The sequence below is a fragment of the Megascapheus bottae genome, chromosome 16 (genome assembly GCF_031878675.1).
Source record: "Megascapheus bottae isolate mThoBot1 chromosome 16, mThoBot2.hap1, whole genome shotgun sequence".
Lineage (NCBI taxonomy): Eukaryota > Metazoa > Chordata > Mammalia > Rodentia > Geomyidae > Megascapheus > Megascapheus bottae.
In genome coordinates, this window is record NC_143524.1 from 53,638,045 (window position 1) to 53,651,448 (window position 13,404).

At 36.3% G+C, this 13,404-nt stretch overlaps 1 protein-coding gene across 10 annotated transcripts in view; it reads right to left on the bottom strand.

Annotated features, from left to right (window-relative positions):
• Nucleotides 1–13,404, bottom strand: part of Dlg2 (discs large MAGUK scaffold protein 2) — a 1,918,473-nt gene that overhangs the window by 1,868,958 nt on the left and 36,111 nt on the right. For 2 of the 10 annotated variants that reach the window (XM_090348519.1, XM_090348518.1), the window contains exon 4: nt 13,298–13,351. The exons of 7 other annotated variants lie outside the window; for them this stretch is intronic. In XM_090348519.1, coding sequence (XP_090204645.1) covers nt 13,298–13,351 — 54 coding nt within the window. Of the gene's footprint in view, nt 1–13,297; nt 13,352–13,404 lie in introns of those variants that run through there. One more of the 10 variants, XM_090348522.1, reaches the window with a different exon arrangement.

A 13,404-nucleotide genomic window follows, 5' to 3' on the forward strand; every position in this document is an offset into this window, starting at 1 on the left:
TTTGAGCTGAAGAGCTCGCAGGCCCAGAGTTCAAGTCCCATGACTGGCAAAAAAAAGAGAGAGGCTATATGAACAACTTTAAGCCAGTAAACAAAATGCAAAAATGCCTGGAAAAACACAATTACTTAATCAGACTAAAGAAAAATATGCTACTTAAATACTAAATTCAAAATATTGAATCAGAAATTACAAAAATTAATTACAAAAAAGTACCATACAAAGATGTTTTCACAGACAAGAGTACACTTTCAGGGAATTTACAAACTCTATCTTACACAAATGTTCCAAGAAAGGGGGTAGAAAATGAGAAAACATTTCAATACTACTTTATGAAACCAGTAGGATCACAATACAATAACTGTAATAGGATGATATCTGGGAATGTGGCTTAGTGGTAGAGTGCTTGCTTAGCATGCATGCATGAAGCCCTGGGTTTAATTCTTCAGTTACCACATAAACAGAAAAATGCCAGAAATGGTACTGGGGGCTCAAGTGGTAGAGTGTGCTAGCTAGAGCAAAAGAAGCTCAGTAACAGTGCTCGGGTGCTGAGTTCAAGCCCTAGGACTGGCAAAAAAAAAAAGGTAAAATTAAAAGAATAATATCAGTTAGGAAAACTACACCTCTCACTTGCAAATATGTCAACCAGAATCAAAGACATTTGCAAACCAATTCTACAATTGTATTTTTAAAAAATACATTTCAGAGGAGTGCATACTTAGTATAGTAGCTGTGGCAGAGATGTTACAGAGTAAGGAGCTATCTGGTGACTAGATAAAAGAAAACAAAGTATACAAAACTGATTGCTCTGTCTCAAGAACTGTGAACCAGGAGGGACTGCGTGGGCAGTCCCTACTCAGCACTCTTGAGGTATTTACTGCAGAAGAATCATGTGACATGGGGTCGGGAGTTTGGCCTAGTGGTTAAAGTGCTTGCCTAGCATGCCTGAAGACCTGGGTTCTATTCCTTGGTACCACATATAGAAAAAAGCTGGAAGTGGTGCTGAGGCTCAAGTGGTAGAGCTCTAGCCTTGAGAAAGTTCAAGGACAGTGCTCAGGCCCTGAGCTCAAGCCCAGAACTGGCAAAAAAAAAAAAAAAAAGAATCTTGTGACACTGGCAGCCCCTAGCCCAGTTTATACAGGATACCCCAAGGATACATTATCCTGGAGACAGATTCTAGTTCCCACACTCTTGTGCACTCTTGTGGCACAAAGTCACCTTAAAATTCTGCCTATCCACCAAGTGTCGTGTGAATCAGCCAATCCAGTGCTAAAAGAGAGCCAAGAAACTCCTCTCATCTTCCCTGAGCCAGAGGGGCACCCAAGCAGTCCTCCAAAAAGGCTTCCAGAAAACAGTTGCATGGCCATATTCACTCTCTTGCTACCCTGGAAGTATCCAGATATCCCCACCCAGCACTAAGAAGCAGCTCCGCAACCACACCTAAAAGTCTGGCCCACTGAATACTCCAAAACCCAAATGAGTGGCATTTCTCATTTTCCTGCAGTTTCAGAAAACAGAAAAAAAAATTCTCAGAACCTTGACCTACTTGGGTGCGAAGTAGATGTTTAATCTCAGGAACCTCTAAAGAACAGCTAGATGGGTACTAAGAGCCCCTGAAAAAGTATCTAGACAGTGTATTTTAAATGCTTAGAACAGTGACAGGCCCACTGCAACAGCCAAGCTACCAAGTAACCCAGACACTGGTAGATAGCCCACTCATCTGCCTGCACTGATCCATCAGAGTCAAACACTCCCTAACCCACTAAAATTGATAGGTACCTACGGTTGGGTACACTGAACCCAGAACTACCAGCAAACCTATCCTACCAAAAAGAAGTGATATTAACTTACAGTGCAATTCTATAACTTGTACAGAGTAGCCACCAAAGTATATTTAGTCATTACTACTGTGGATTACAGTTGAGGAAGCTACCCAAGCAATATATTACACTTCCCACCTGTAACCAAAGCCAGCATAGCATATCTAACCACCACCCACAGACACACAGCTAGCAGAAAGATCTTTTTTACTATCATAGCTGTGTCCAATAAAATTGAAAGACACACTGATAAATCATATGTGTAAATACCAAAATGTAGACAAAGAAGCATAAAAAAACTAAGGCAAAATGCAGTCCTCAAATGAACACAGAAATTTTTAATAATAGCCTTCCCTTCAAAAACAAAAAGAAGCCAGGCGTAGTAGTTCACACCTGTAATCCTAGCTACAAAAGGGCTTGGTTCAAGGGTAAGGTACTAGCCTTGAGCTGAAGAGCTCAGAGACAGCACCCAGGCCCAGTTCAAGCCCCATAACCCACAAAAAAAAAAAGACAGAGTAAGAGATGAAGAAAAGAAGACCAAAAATAAGCAAAAATGGAGCAAGGGAAAGAGAAAGAAAGAAAAGAAAAACTGACAAGAAATTTTAAACTGAGGTATTAGAGAATACTATGAGTCAAAAATTTGGCAGAGATAATAAAAACCAGAGCCAAGTAGAAATATTAGAGCTCAGAAATTCAGGAACTGAAATAAAACAGCCTGGCATAGTGGTTCATTCCTATCATTATAGTTGTTGGGGAAGTTGAGATCTGAGGATGAAGATTTGAAGTTATCCCAAGCAGAAAAGTTCAAGACACTGTCTCAAATTATCCAGCAAAAATTCTAAACTACTGGCTTAACAGTAAACCAGTAGTGAGCAAAGACACTAAGCAAAAGTATAACGTCCTGAGTTCAAAGCTCAGAATTAGTACACATACGCGTGCGCGCGCACACACACACACACACACACACACACACACACACACACACACACACGAAAAGGACTAACTAGTATATAAAAATGTTCAGTACCACTAATCATCAGGGAAATAAAATCAAAACCAAAATAACATTTCACTGATTAATATGGCTATTAATTAAAAGAAAAAAATTCTAGGGAGGATATGAACACTGATAAACTTGGTGGAACAAGTTAGTACAGCCAATATGGAAAACAGTATGAACATTCCTCCTTGAGCTGATTCTAAACTTTGGAATGGTAGCAGGATATAAAATTAACCCTCAAAAATCAACTGCCTTCCTCTATGTCAACGGTGAGAGGAATGAGGCAACAATCAGGAAAGCAACTCCTTTTGCAATAACCTCAAAGAAAATAAAGTACCTAGGAATTAACTTAACTAAGAATACAAAGGACCTTTTTGATGAAAACTTTAAAACCCTGAAAAAGGAAATTAAAGCAGAACTGAGGAAATGGAAAAACCTCCCATGCTCCTGGATTGGAAGAATCAACATTGTGAAAATGACAATCCTGCCAAGGGCTATCTACAAATTCAACCCAAGACCCATCAATATCCCAATGTCATTCTTTAAAGAAATAGAAGAGGCAATCCAAAATTTCACATGGAATAATAAAAGACCCCATATAGCAAAAACACTTCTTAGCAGAAAGAACAGTGCAGGAGGAAATTCAATACCAAACTTTAGACTTTATTACGGAGCTATAATTATCAAAACAGCTTGGTACTGACACAAGAACAGGCCTGAAGACCAATGGAATAGAACTGAAGACCCAGATATTAAACCACAGACCTATGGCCACCTAATCTTTGACAAGGGAGCCAAAAAAATAGACTGGAAGAAAGACAGCCTCCAACAAGTGGTGCTGGCAGAACTGGTCAAGCACCTGCAGAAAACTAAAGTTGGATCCTTGTCACCCTGCACTAGAATTAACTCCAAATGGATCAAAGACCTGGAGGTAAAAGCCGACACCCTGAAAACTTTACAAGAAGGAATAGGAGACACACAGGTCGAAACTTTCTTAATAAGGACCAAGAATCACAACAAATAAGAGAAAGACTGGATAAGTGGGACTGCATTAAACTGAAGAACTTTTGTATGGCAAAGGACATAGCTAGCAAAATAACTAGAAAGCCTACAGGATGGGGGAAGATCTTCACTAACCATACCACAGACAACAGCCTCATATCTAAAATATATCAATAACTCAAAAAATTGAACCACTCCAAAACTAATCTCCAAAGTAACAGCCATCCCATTAAAAGATGTGCCAAAGTCTTAAAGAGAGTCTTCTCTGAAGAAGAAACAAAAATGGCCTATAGACACATGAAGAAATGCTCAACATCTCTGGTCATAAAAGAAATGCAAATCAAAACAACTCTAAGATTCCACCTCACTCCAGTGAGAATGGCCAGGATCAAGAAATCTAATAACAACAGATGCTAGAGTGGATGTGGCTAGGAGGGATCACTACTACACTGTTGGTAGGAATGCAAACACGTTCAACCACTATGGAAAGCAGTATGGCAGTTCCTCAAAAGACTAAACATAGAGCTTCCCTATGACCCAGCAACTCCACTACTAGGCATTTACCCAATCATCCAGAAACAAGGACATACTAAATCCACTGGTACAACAATGTTCATTGCAGCACTATTTACCATAGCAAAGATATGGAACCAACCCAGATGTCCCTCAGTTGATGAGTGGATCAACAAGTTGTGGTATTTGTACACAATGGAATTCTATCCTGCTGTCAGAAAGAACAGCATTGCCCCATTTGTTAGGAAATGGAAAGACTTAGAAAAAAATCATATTAAGTGAAGTAAGCCAGACTCAAAGGAACTTAGGCTCAATGGTTTCCCTCATTTGTCATAATCAGTACAAACCTTGGGCTCTCATAGCAGAGATTTGCAATAGAAAAAAACCTAGATACATAAGGCCATACAGTATGATGCTAGATGAAAGGACCTCCAGGATATAGAAACAAAAGCCATATAATGAGTGATTGTTGTCCTTAATGTACTATGTTATCTCTCATCTCTTTTGCTGTCCCTTGGTTATCTTATATTGTTACAGTATCTCACTTTGTTATCTGATATATTGGATATATTTGTATTTGGTTATTTGAAGTTGGATAGAGAAGGGGGGAAAACAAGATGAGGGCTGGGAGTGGGGGGGAGGGAAATGGGGACCAAGACATGAGAAAGGGTATCAATGTATGTGAATTAATGCACCTTCTATTTGGTGAATATAATGTAACCCTTTTATTAATTACAATAAAAAATATATGAAAAAAACTAGAAGAAATACCATGAGCCAGCAATTCTACCAGAGGGTTATATACCTACAAGCATTCAATTAGTATATGTAAGGGACATCTGCACTTGTATATTTATTGGAATTCTATCCATAATAGCCAATATATGGAATTAACTTAGCATTCATAATATTTTACTCAACCATAAATTAAACTCTACACTTTTCATAAACATGAATGGGCTAGAGAACATAGAGCTAAATAAATCTACCACAGAATAATAAATGTCATACAATCTGAATGATGAAACTAAAAACACAGAATAGGTTCAAGTTACCAGAGCCTGAGAAGAATGAAGACAGACTGGTTCATGAGTATAGAATTACAGCTGGACAACCATAGCAAAAATAAAGAACCAACCCAGATACCTCTCAGTTGATGACTGGATCAACAAGATGTGGTATTTATACACAATGGAATTCTATGCTGCCACCAGAAAGAACAACATTGCCCATTTGTAAAGAAATGAAGACAGGCCGGGAGTTTGGCCTAGTGGCAGAGTGCTTGCCTAGCATGCATGAAGACCCAGGTTCGATTCCTCAGTACCACATACATAGAAAAAAGCTGGAAGTGGTGCTGAGGCTCAAGTGATAGAGCTCTAGCCTTGAGAAAGTCCAAGGACAGTGTTCAGGCCCTGAGCTCAAGCAAAAGGACTGGAAAAAAAAAAAAAAGAAATGAAAAGACTTAGAAAAATCATATTAAATGAAGCCAGACTCAAAGGAACATAGTCTCAATGTTTTCCCTCATTTGTCATAATTAGTATAAACCTTGGACTCTCCTAACGAGAGGTTTACAATAGGGAAAAACCTAGATACATAGGATCTACAGGATATGGAAACAAGAGCCGTATAATGTGTGATTGTTGTTCTTAATGTACTATGTGATTTCTCATCTCTTTGGTTGTTCCTTGATTATCTCATATTGTTACAGTATTTCACCTTGTTATCTCATGTATTATATATATGTTTATTTGGTTATTTGAAATCGGATAGGGAAGGGGGGAACCACATGAGGGGAGGGAGTGGGGGAGGTAAATGGGGACAAAAATATGAGAAAGGATATCAATGTTTGTGAAGTAAAGTATTATCTGGCGAATATAATCTAACCCTTCTATTAATTACAATAAAAATATGTTTAAAATTTAAGAAAAAATAATTACAGCTGGACAGAAGAATTTCTTTTCAGGACTTGAGTCTGAACTCAGGGCCTCCTTGCTTGGGTGCAGGCATTCATCACTTGCGCCACCTCTCCAGCTCCTTTTGCCCCATTTATGTATTTTTGAAATAGGATCTCTTACATGTGAAAGGGTATCAATATATGTGAATTAATGCACCTTCTATCTGGCAAATATCATGTAACCCTTTTACTAATTACAATTTAAAAAATGCAAAAAAAAAAGAAATAGGATCTCTTGCTCAGGCCAACCTAAACACAAACCTTCCAACTGACACTTTCTGAAATAAAGAGGATAACTGGTGCATGGCTCTTTTTCTGTTGAGCTAAAGCTCTCTCAAATTTGTTTTTCACCACTTGAGATTTACCATGGCTGACCTCAAATCACAACAAAAGGAGTAACTTCTAACATAGCATAGTATGGAAACTATGATTAACAGAAATTTACTTAATTGAATAGCTAGTACAAAAATGGCTAATACAAAGAGGAAAGAAAGGAACTCAGGATGAGGTTCTAGTGACAGTGTCTGTCTAACAAGCAAGCACAAGGCCCTGAGTTCAATCTCAGTCTGTACACACAAAAAATCTGGTACAGAGAATTTTGAATATTTTGAATTTTGAGTATTATCTCTATAAAAAGATACTTGTCTACATTGACCTAAATGCAATTTACTCTGTTCTGACCTAATTTTTTTTCTTTTCTTTTTTTTATTGTAATTAGTAAAAGGGTTACATGATATTTGCCAGATAGAAGGTGCATTAATTCACATACATTGATACCCTTTCACATGTCTTGGTACCCATTACCCTACCCCCCACACCCCACACCCGTCTTGGTTTTCCCCCCTTCCCTATCAAATTTCAAATAACCAAATACAAATAAATTCAATATATCAGATAACAAAGTGAGATACTGTAACAATATGAGATAACCAAGGGACAGCAAAGGAGATGAGAGACAACATAGTACATTAAGGACAACAATCATTCGTTATATGGCTTTTCTTTCAATATCCTGGAGGTCCTTTCAATTAGCTTCATACTATATGGCCTTATGTATCAAGATTTTGCTCTATTGCAGATCTCTGCTAGTAGAGCCCAAGGTTTCTACTGATTATGACAAATGAGGGAAACCATTGAGCCTAAGTTCCTTTGAGTCTGGCTTACTTCACTTAATATGATTTTTTCTAAGTCTTTCCATTTCCTAACAAATGGGGCGATGTCATTCTTTCTGACAGCAGCATAGAATTCCATTGTGTACAAATACCACAACTTGTTGATCCACTCATCAACTGAGGGACATCTAGGTTGGTTCTATATCTTTGCTATGGTGAATAGTGCTGCAATGAACATTGTTGTGTTAGTGGATTTAGTATGCCCTTGTTTCTGGATGGTTGGGTAAATGCCAAGTAGTGGAATTGCTGTGTTCTGACCTAATTCTTACTTGTTGTACATATTCATTAAAATTTTACATTATAGCCTGTATATATGTATAATTACTATATGTTAATCAAATAACATCAAAATTTTAAATACATCATTCAATTAATGCTACCTTAAATATATAGTTCAATAGAGTATTAGTAATTTCACTTTTTCTGTCACTAAAATTGCATGTCTAAACAATTGTCCAGCAAACAATTCTTGAAACTGTTGATGTTCATATAAAGTCAAGACTTACATTGAGGTATTGTAAAAATGTACCATTTACACAGTTTTATGAAAATAAAATTTTTATGGATATCTAATATAGTATTCTCATAATTTAATATAAAAAGTCCCTTAATTACTTACAATTGGGGATGTATGAAATCTCATTATTTGAAACTAAAGAAGTACTATTTTATTCCAATTTGGGTGGAGCGTGCAATGCCACTGGTTTAGCATCCTGAAAATTCAAATTTTCTTTTAAACAACATGAAATGATAGCTTCTTCATAATTTCTAACTTCACTTTGGCTTTCCTAATGCTTAGGCATATTGTTTGTCTTCAAATTGTCCTTTACAAAGTCAAACTGATTATTATTTTGCATGTAATCTAAGTGCATACAAATATATTCAATGTTATAAAAAATCTTGAGGCCTTTGACTTTAGAGCATATCAAATTTAATAGAGTTTGTGTTACTTTTTATATAACTAATTTTCTTATTAAGATATAACCACTTCTCTACAATCCAAAAGCCTCAGGGAATCTACAGCACAGATGTGGTAACAGATGTGATGCATTGGACGGCTGATCCGATTTAACAACTTGGGGAACGCAATAAGCCAACCCATGTGCACAGGTAATCAGAATGGCAAGAAAAAAAAACATTAAAAATGTTTCCAAGTCTTACAGTAGATCCTATAGCATTGTTCTATAAATGTCTGACTTCAAAGTCTCACTACAAACTGCATTCTCTCATCTAGTTACCTCAAAAATAGAAGGGGAATTTCAGAATATGATTTGTAGTACTTATCACTTCAAGGCTAGCTTGATATGATTAAAAATAGAAAACTTTAAATCCAAACTATCATATAAGCATATCATATAAAAATTTCCATCCATCAGGGAGGGAGGAAATCAAGATGAGTGAGGGGAGGAGGGAGGGAAATGGGGACCATGACTTGAAAAAGGGTATCAATGTTTGTGAAGTAATGCACCTTCTATCTAGTGAATATAATATAACCCTTCTATTAATTACAATAAAAATATATATCGGAAAAAATTGCCATCCATGTAGAAACCCAACCCTAGTTTTAAAAAGGGTATCTCATTTTAAAATATGTGCATAAGTGTATTCTATGGAATATAAGCATATATGTTTGTGTATGTAGCTTATTTGCAACAGGAAATTGAATCCTAATATCAGAATTGGAATAAAGCAGAACACTTCTTTTTCTCTCTCTCTTTTTTTTTGCCAGACTTGGGGCTTGAACTCAGGCTGGATGTTGTCTCTGAGCCTTTTCAAGCTCAAGGCAAGCTGGCTCTACCACTTGAGCCTCAGAGCCACTTCAAACTTTGTCTGAGTAGTTTATTGGCGATAAGAGCCCTATAAATTTTTCTGCCTGGGCTGGCTTTGAAGCACAATCCTCAGGTCTCAGTATCAAGTTTATATGTGAGAAGCTGAATATGAAATAAGATTACCAGCTATAGCACTGGTAAGCTCACATTTATAATCCTACCTACTCAGAAGGATGAGATAAGGGAGACAGAGGTTGAAGCAAGCTTAGCCAGAGAAGTCAAAGGGCTTTCATTGTCAATTAACCAGCAAAAATGATTGGAGGTATGGCTCAAATGAGCCAAGTAAGAGTAAGGATTACCTTAGTCACTGCATGGTATAAACAATAAACATTCAGTTCCCACAATTCTAGATGACAGAGACAAGAAAAAGGTAGTAGTATAGCCAGTTCTCTATTGCTCAGACATAAATTAGCTAGGTTTTTTTTTTCTTAAGAAAGAAAGTCTCTCTTGCTGCATGCTTTTGTTAACATATGGAGCTCTGAAAAAGATAAATGTTCCATTTATAGAGATGAACTTTTCTATTTCTTTTTTTAAATTTTTATTTTATTGTAATTAATAGAAGGGTTACATTCACCAGATGGAAGATGCTTTACTTCACAAACATTGATATCCCTTCTCATGTTTTTGTCCCCATTTCTCTCCCACACCCCCGCCCCTCATCTTGTTTTCCCCCTCCCCTATCCTATTTCAAATAAACAAATAAATGTATATACAATATACCAGATAATAAGGTAAGATAACAATATGAGAATAACCAGGGGACAACAAAAGAGATGAGAAATAATATAGTACATTAAGAACAACAATCACACATTATATGGCTCTTGTTTCCATATCCTGGAGATCCTTTCATTTAGCCCCATCCTATATGGCCCTATGTATCTGGGTTTTTCCCTATTGTAAACCTCTGTTAGGAGAGTTCAAGGTTTATACTAATTATGACAAATGAGGGAAAACATTGAGCCTATGTTCCTTTGAGTCTGGCTTCATTTAATATGATTTTTCTAACTCTTTTCATTTCCTTACAAATGGGGCAATGTTGTTCTTTCTGGTGGCAGCATAGAATTCCATTGTGTATAAATACCACATCTTGTTAATCCAATCATCAATTGAGGGACAACTGGGTTGATTCCATATCTTCGCTATGGTAAATAGTGCTGTAATGAACACTGTTGTGCTAGTGGATTTAGTATGTCCTTGTTTCTGGACCAATGAGTAAATGCCCAGTAGTGGAATTGCTGGGTCATAGGGGAGCTCTATGTTTAGTCTTTTGAGGAGACGCCATACTGCTTTCCACAGTAGTTGAATGAGCTTACACTCCCAACAGTGTAGTAGTGATCCCTCCTGGCCACATCCCCACCAGCATCTGTTGTTATTAGATTTCTTGATCATGGCCTTTCTTACTGGAATGAGGTAGAATCTCAGAGTTGTTTTGCTTTGCATTTCTTTTATGGCCAGAGATGTCAAGAAGAACTTTTGTATTTCTTAACTCTTCAACTTCTCTAGTTGTAGGTTTTCATAGATGTTGCTATAGTCTATCTGCCCAATTCAAGTGGTAGAGTACTTCCCCAGCAATCTTTGTCCTGAGCTCAAACCCCACTACCTCAAAAAAGAAAGGAAGGGAGGGAAGGAGGAGAGGAGGAAACAGAGGATACATTTGCAATTATAGCCCATATTGCTCCTATTTATAGAAATTAGAACTCAAGTCAGACCAAATTTTTATCTAGAAATTAGCACTTAATAGATTTATTTTTAATTTAGAAAAGATAAAAGCTAATAAAAAACTGTACTACATTAAACTAGTTTCTCTATGAAATTTTAAAGAGGCTACTTTGCATAAAAGTAGGCAATAAACTAATTACAAACATTATCAGCTTCAGAGAATTTAATATTTTATATCCGTATTAGTGAGTATTTCATGAACTCTTGCCTCTGCCTCAAGTACCATGGTTTAAAAAAAAGAATCAGTACAACAGCCAGGCGATGGAAACAATCCAGATGCCCTACTGCAGATGAATGAATACAGAAAATGTGGTATATGTATACAATGGAATTCTACATAGCCAACAGACAAGATAAAATAATGGCATTCGCAGGGAAGTGGATGAATCTAGAGCGAATCATGTTGAGTGAGACAAGTCAAGACCTAAGGAACAAAAGGTGCATGATATCCTTATTATGTGGCTATTAGATCCAAAGAGTACAAGAGTGAGGACCCAATATTTGCATACCCAATGCTATGGACATGGTAATGGAAATATAAACATAACTATATAGACATAAAAACCTATGACTCTATAGATATAATGTTTTATTTCATAAACTCATATGTATCTATGACATACAAACCCTTAGCCTAATTTTGATTAAGTTCTAAAAACTAAGTGCCAGCGATTGTATATAGAGATTCCCTCCTTGAACACTTGTTTGTTAAACTTGTCATTTGAAATATGATATAAAAATCAATGTTAATAAATTCTTTAATAAAAAAAGAATCAGTAGACTTAATTCATGTACATTTAAATTTCAGATATGTATGTTATCACTTATTTAACAAATCCTAATCTTCTATCCTAAACCTCAGATATGCACCCTTCCTAGCGTTCTCCAGATCTGAAAATGGGAATGTCATAAATACAGTTGCTTAAGAAAAAAAATTCTTTGAAAGAAAGGAAGGGAAAAGAAGGGGAGATGAAAGGATAATAAAGAGAAAGGAAGGGAAAGGGGGAAGATTCAAGGAAAGGGGAAGGGTAAAAGAAAAGGAGGGAGGAAAGAATAAAGGAAAAGAAAAGCAAGCCCTCTTGATTCTTCTGTTGTCTTTATACCTAATAACAATCCAAGAGCAAATCCAAGAGACTAATTTCATCACTTCTGCTGCCATACCCTAACGTAAACTACATGTCTCTGACCTTAACTCTTCTGGTCTCTTCTATGAATCTTTTCATCCTCATTATGAAATGCAAAGCTGAATATTTTAAATGTAATTCAAATCATCTCTTCTTTTCAAAGAAGATAGATGATAGACAGGTGGCAGACAGCACCATCATTGGTGCTTGATAAGTATTCATTTAATTAAAAAATTAAGAAAACCCAGAAAAATATTTCAATAAATACCTGTTTTCAATAAGAATACATTTTAGGGCCAGGAGTGTGGCCTAGTGGTAGAGTGCTTGCCTAGCATGCATGAAGCCCTCAGTTCCATTCCTCAGTACCACATACATAAAAAAAAGCCAGAAGTGGTGCTGTGGCTCAAGTGGCAGAGCACTATCCTTGAGAACGCTTAAGGATAGTGCCCAGGCCCTGAGTTCAAGTCCCAGAACTGGAAAAAAATACATTTCAAGTGCCACTTTTAAATTCCTTGACAGCTAAAATTCACTCAAGAATTCTGAGAGATTTAAATATATATATATATATATAAGACAGATGAGAGGTCTTCTAACATAAATACTAGAAGCTGGTATGTAATTAACATGACACATTTTTTATTCTTTCAATATTTCATAGTATTTCCAAATCTATAATTTTCATACTATCAGTACTAACCTAAATAATGAGCAAGACAGGTAAACAAATGTGTGTTATGAGGTCTAACAATGTTAAATGATATTTTTACTGTTCCATAAGAAAACTTCAAGAAATTGACGAGTACTACAATAATTAATCTAATGTCCTCTCTTAACCTCAGAGACTGCTTTCTTGGTCCTCTGACCTTACCATTGTATCCATAAATCAATAACCACTTATCAATAAGAGAGAAGGCAGAGTATATGGATGCAAATACAAGTACATTTGTAGATGATTATGAAAAGATGAGAAAATTCTCTTTTGATTTCTTTTTAAGTATAAAAGTTAGCATGTGATGTTAAAAACAAAAGGTAAGGTATATTCTTTGAAAAGAAAGAAGATATGAAAATACTCTCTTGGAGAAAAAGTAAACTGTCCAAATTTGTCATAAATTCTAAGTGAAACCAGTTAACAAGCTGCAAGATTTTTCAGCTACATTTTACTACCTGTATGCAGGAATAGAAGAAACCAAGATGCATTCATGTGAAGATAGTCTTTTGCTAGCCAATGGAATGAAAGACAAAGAAATTAAAGATTAATGAGTAATCACAAA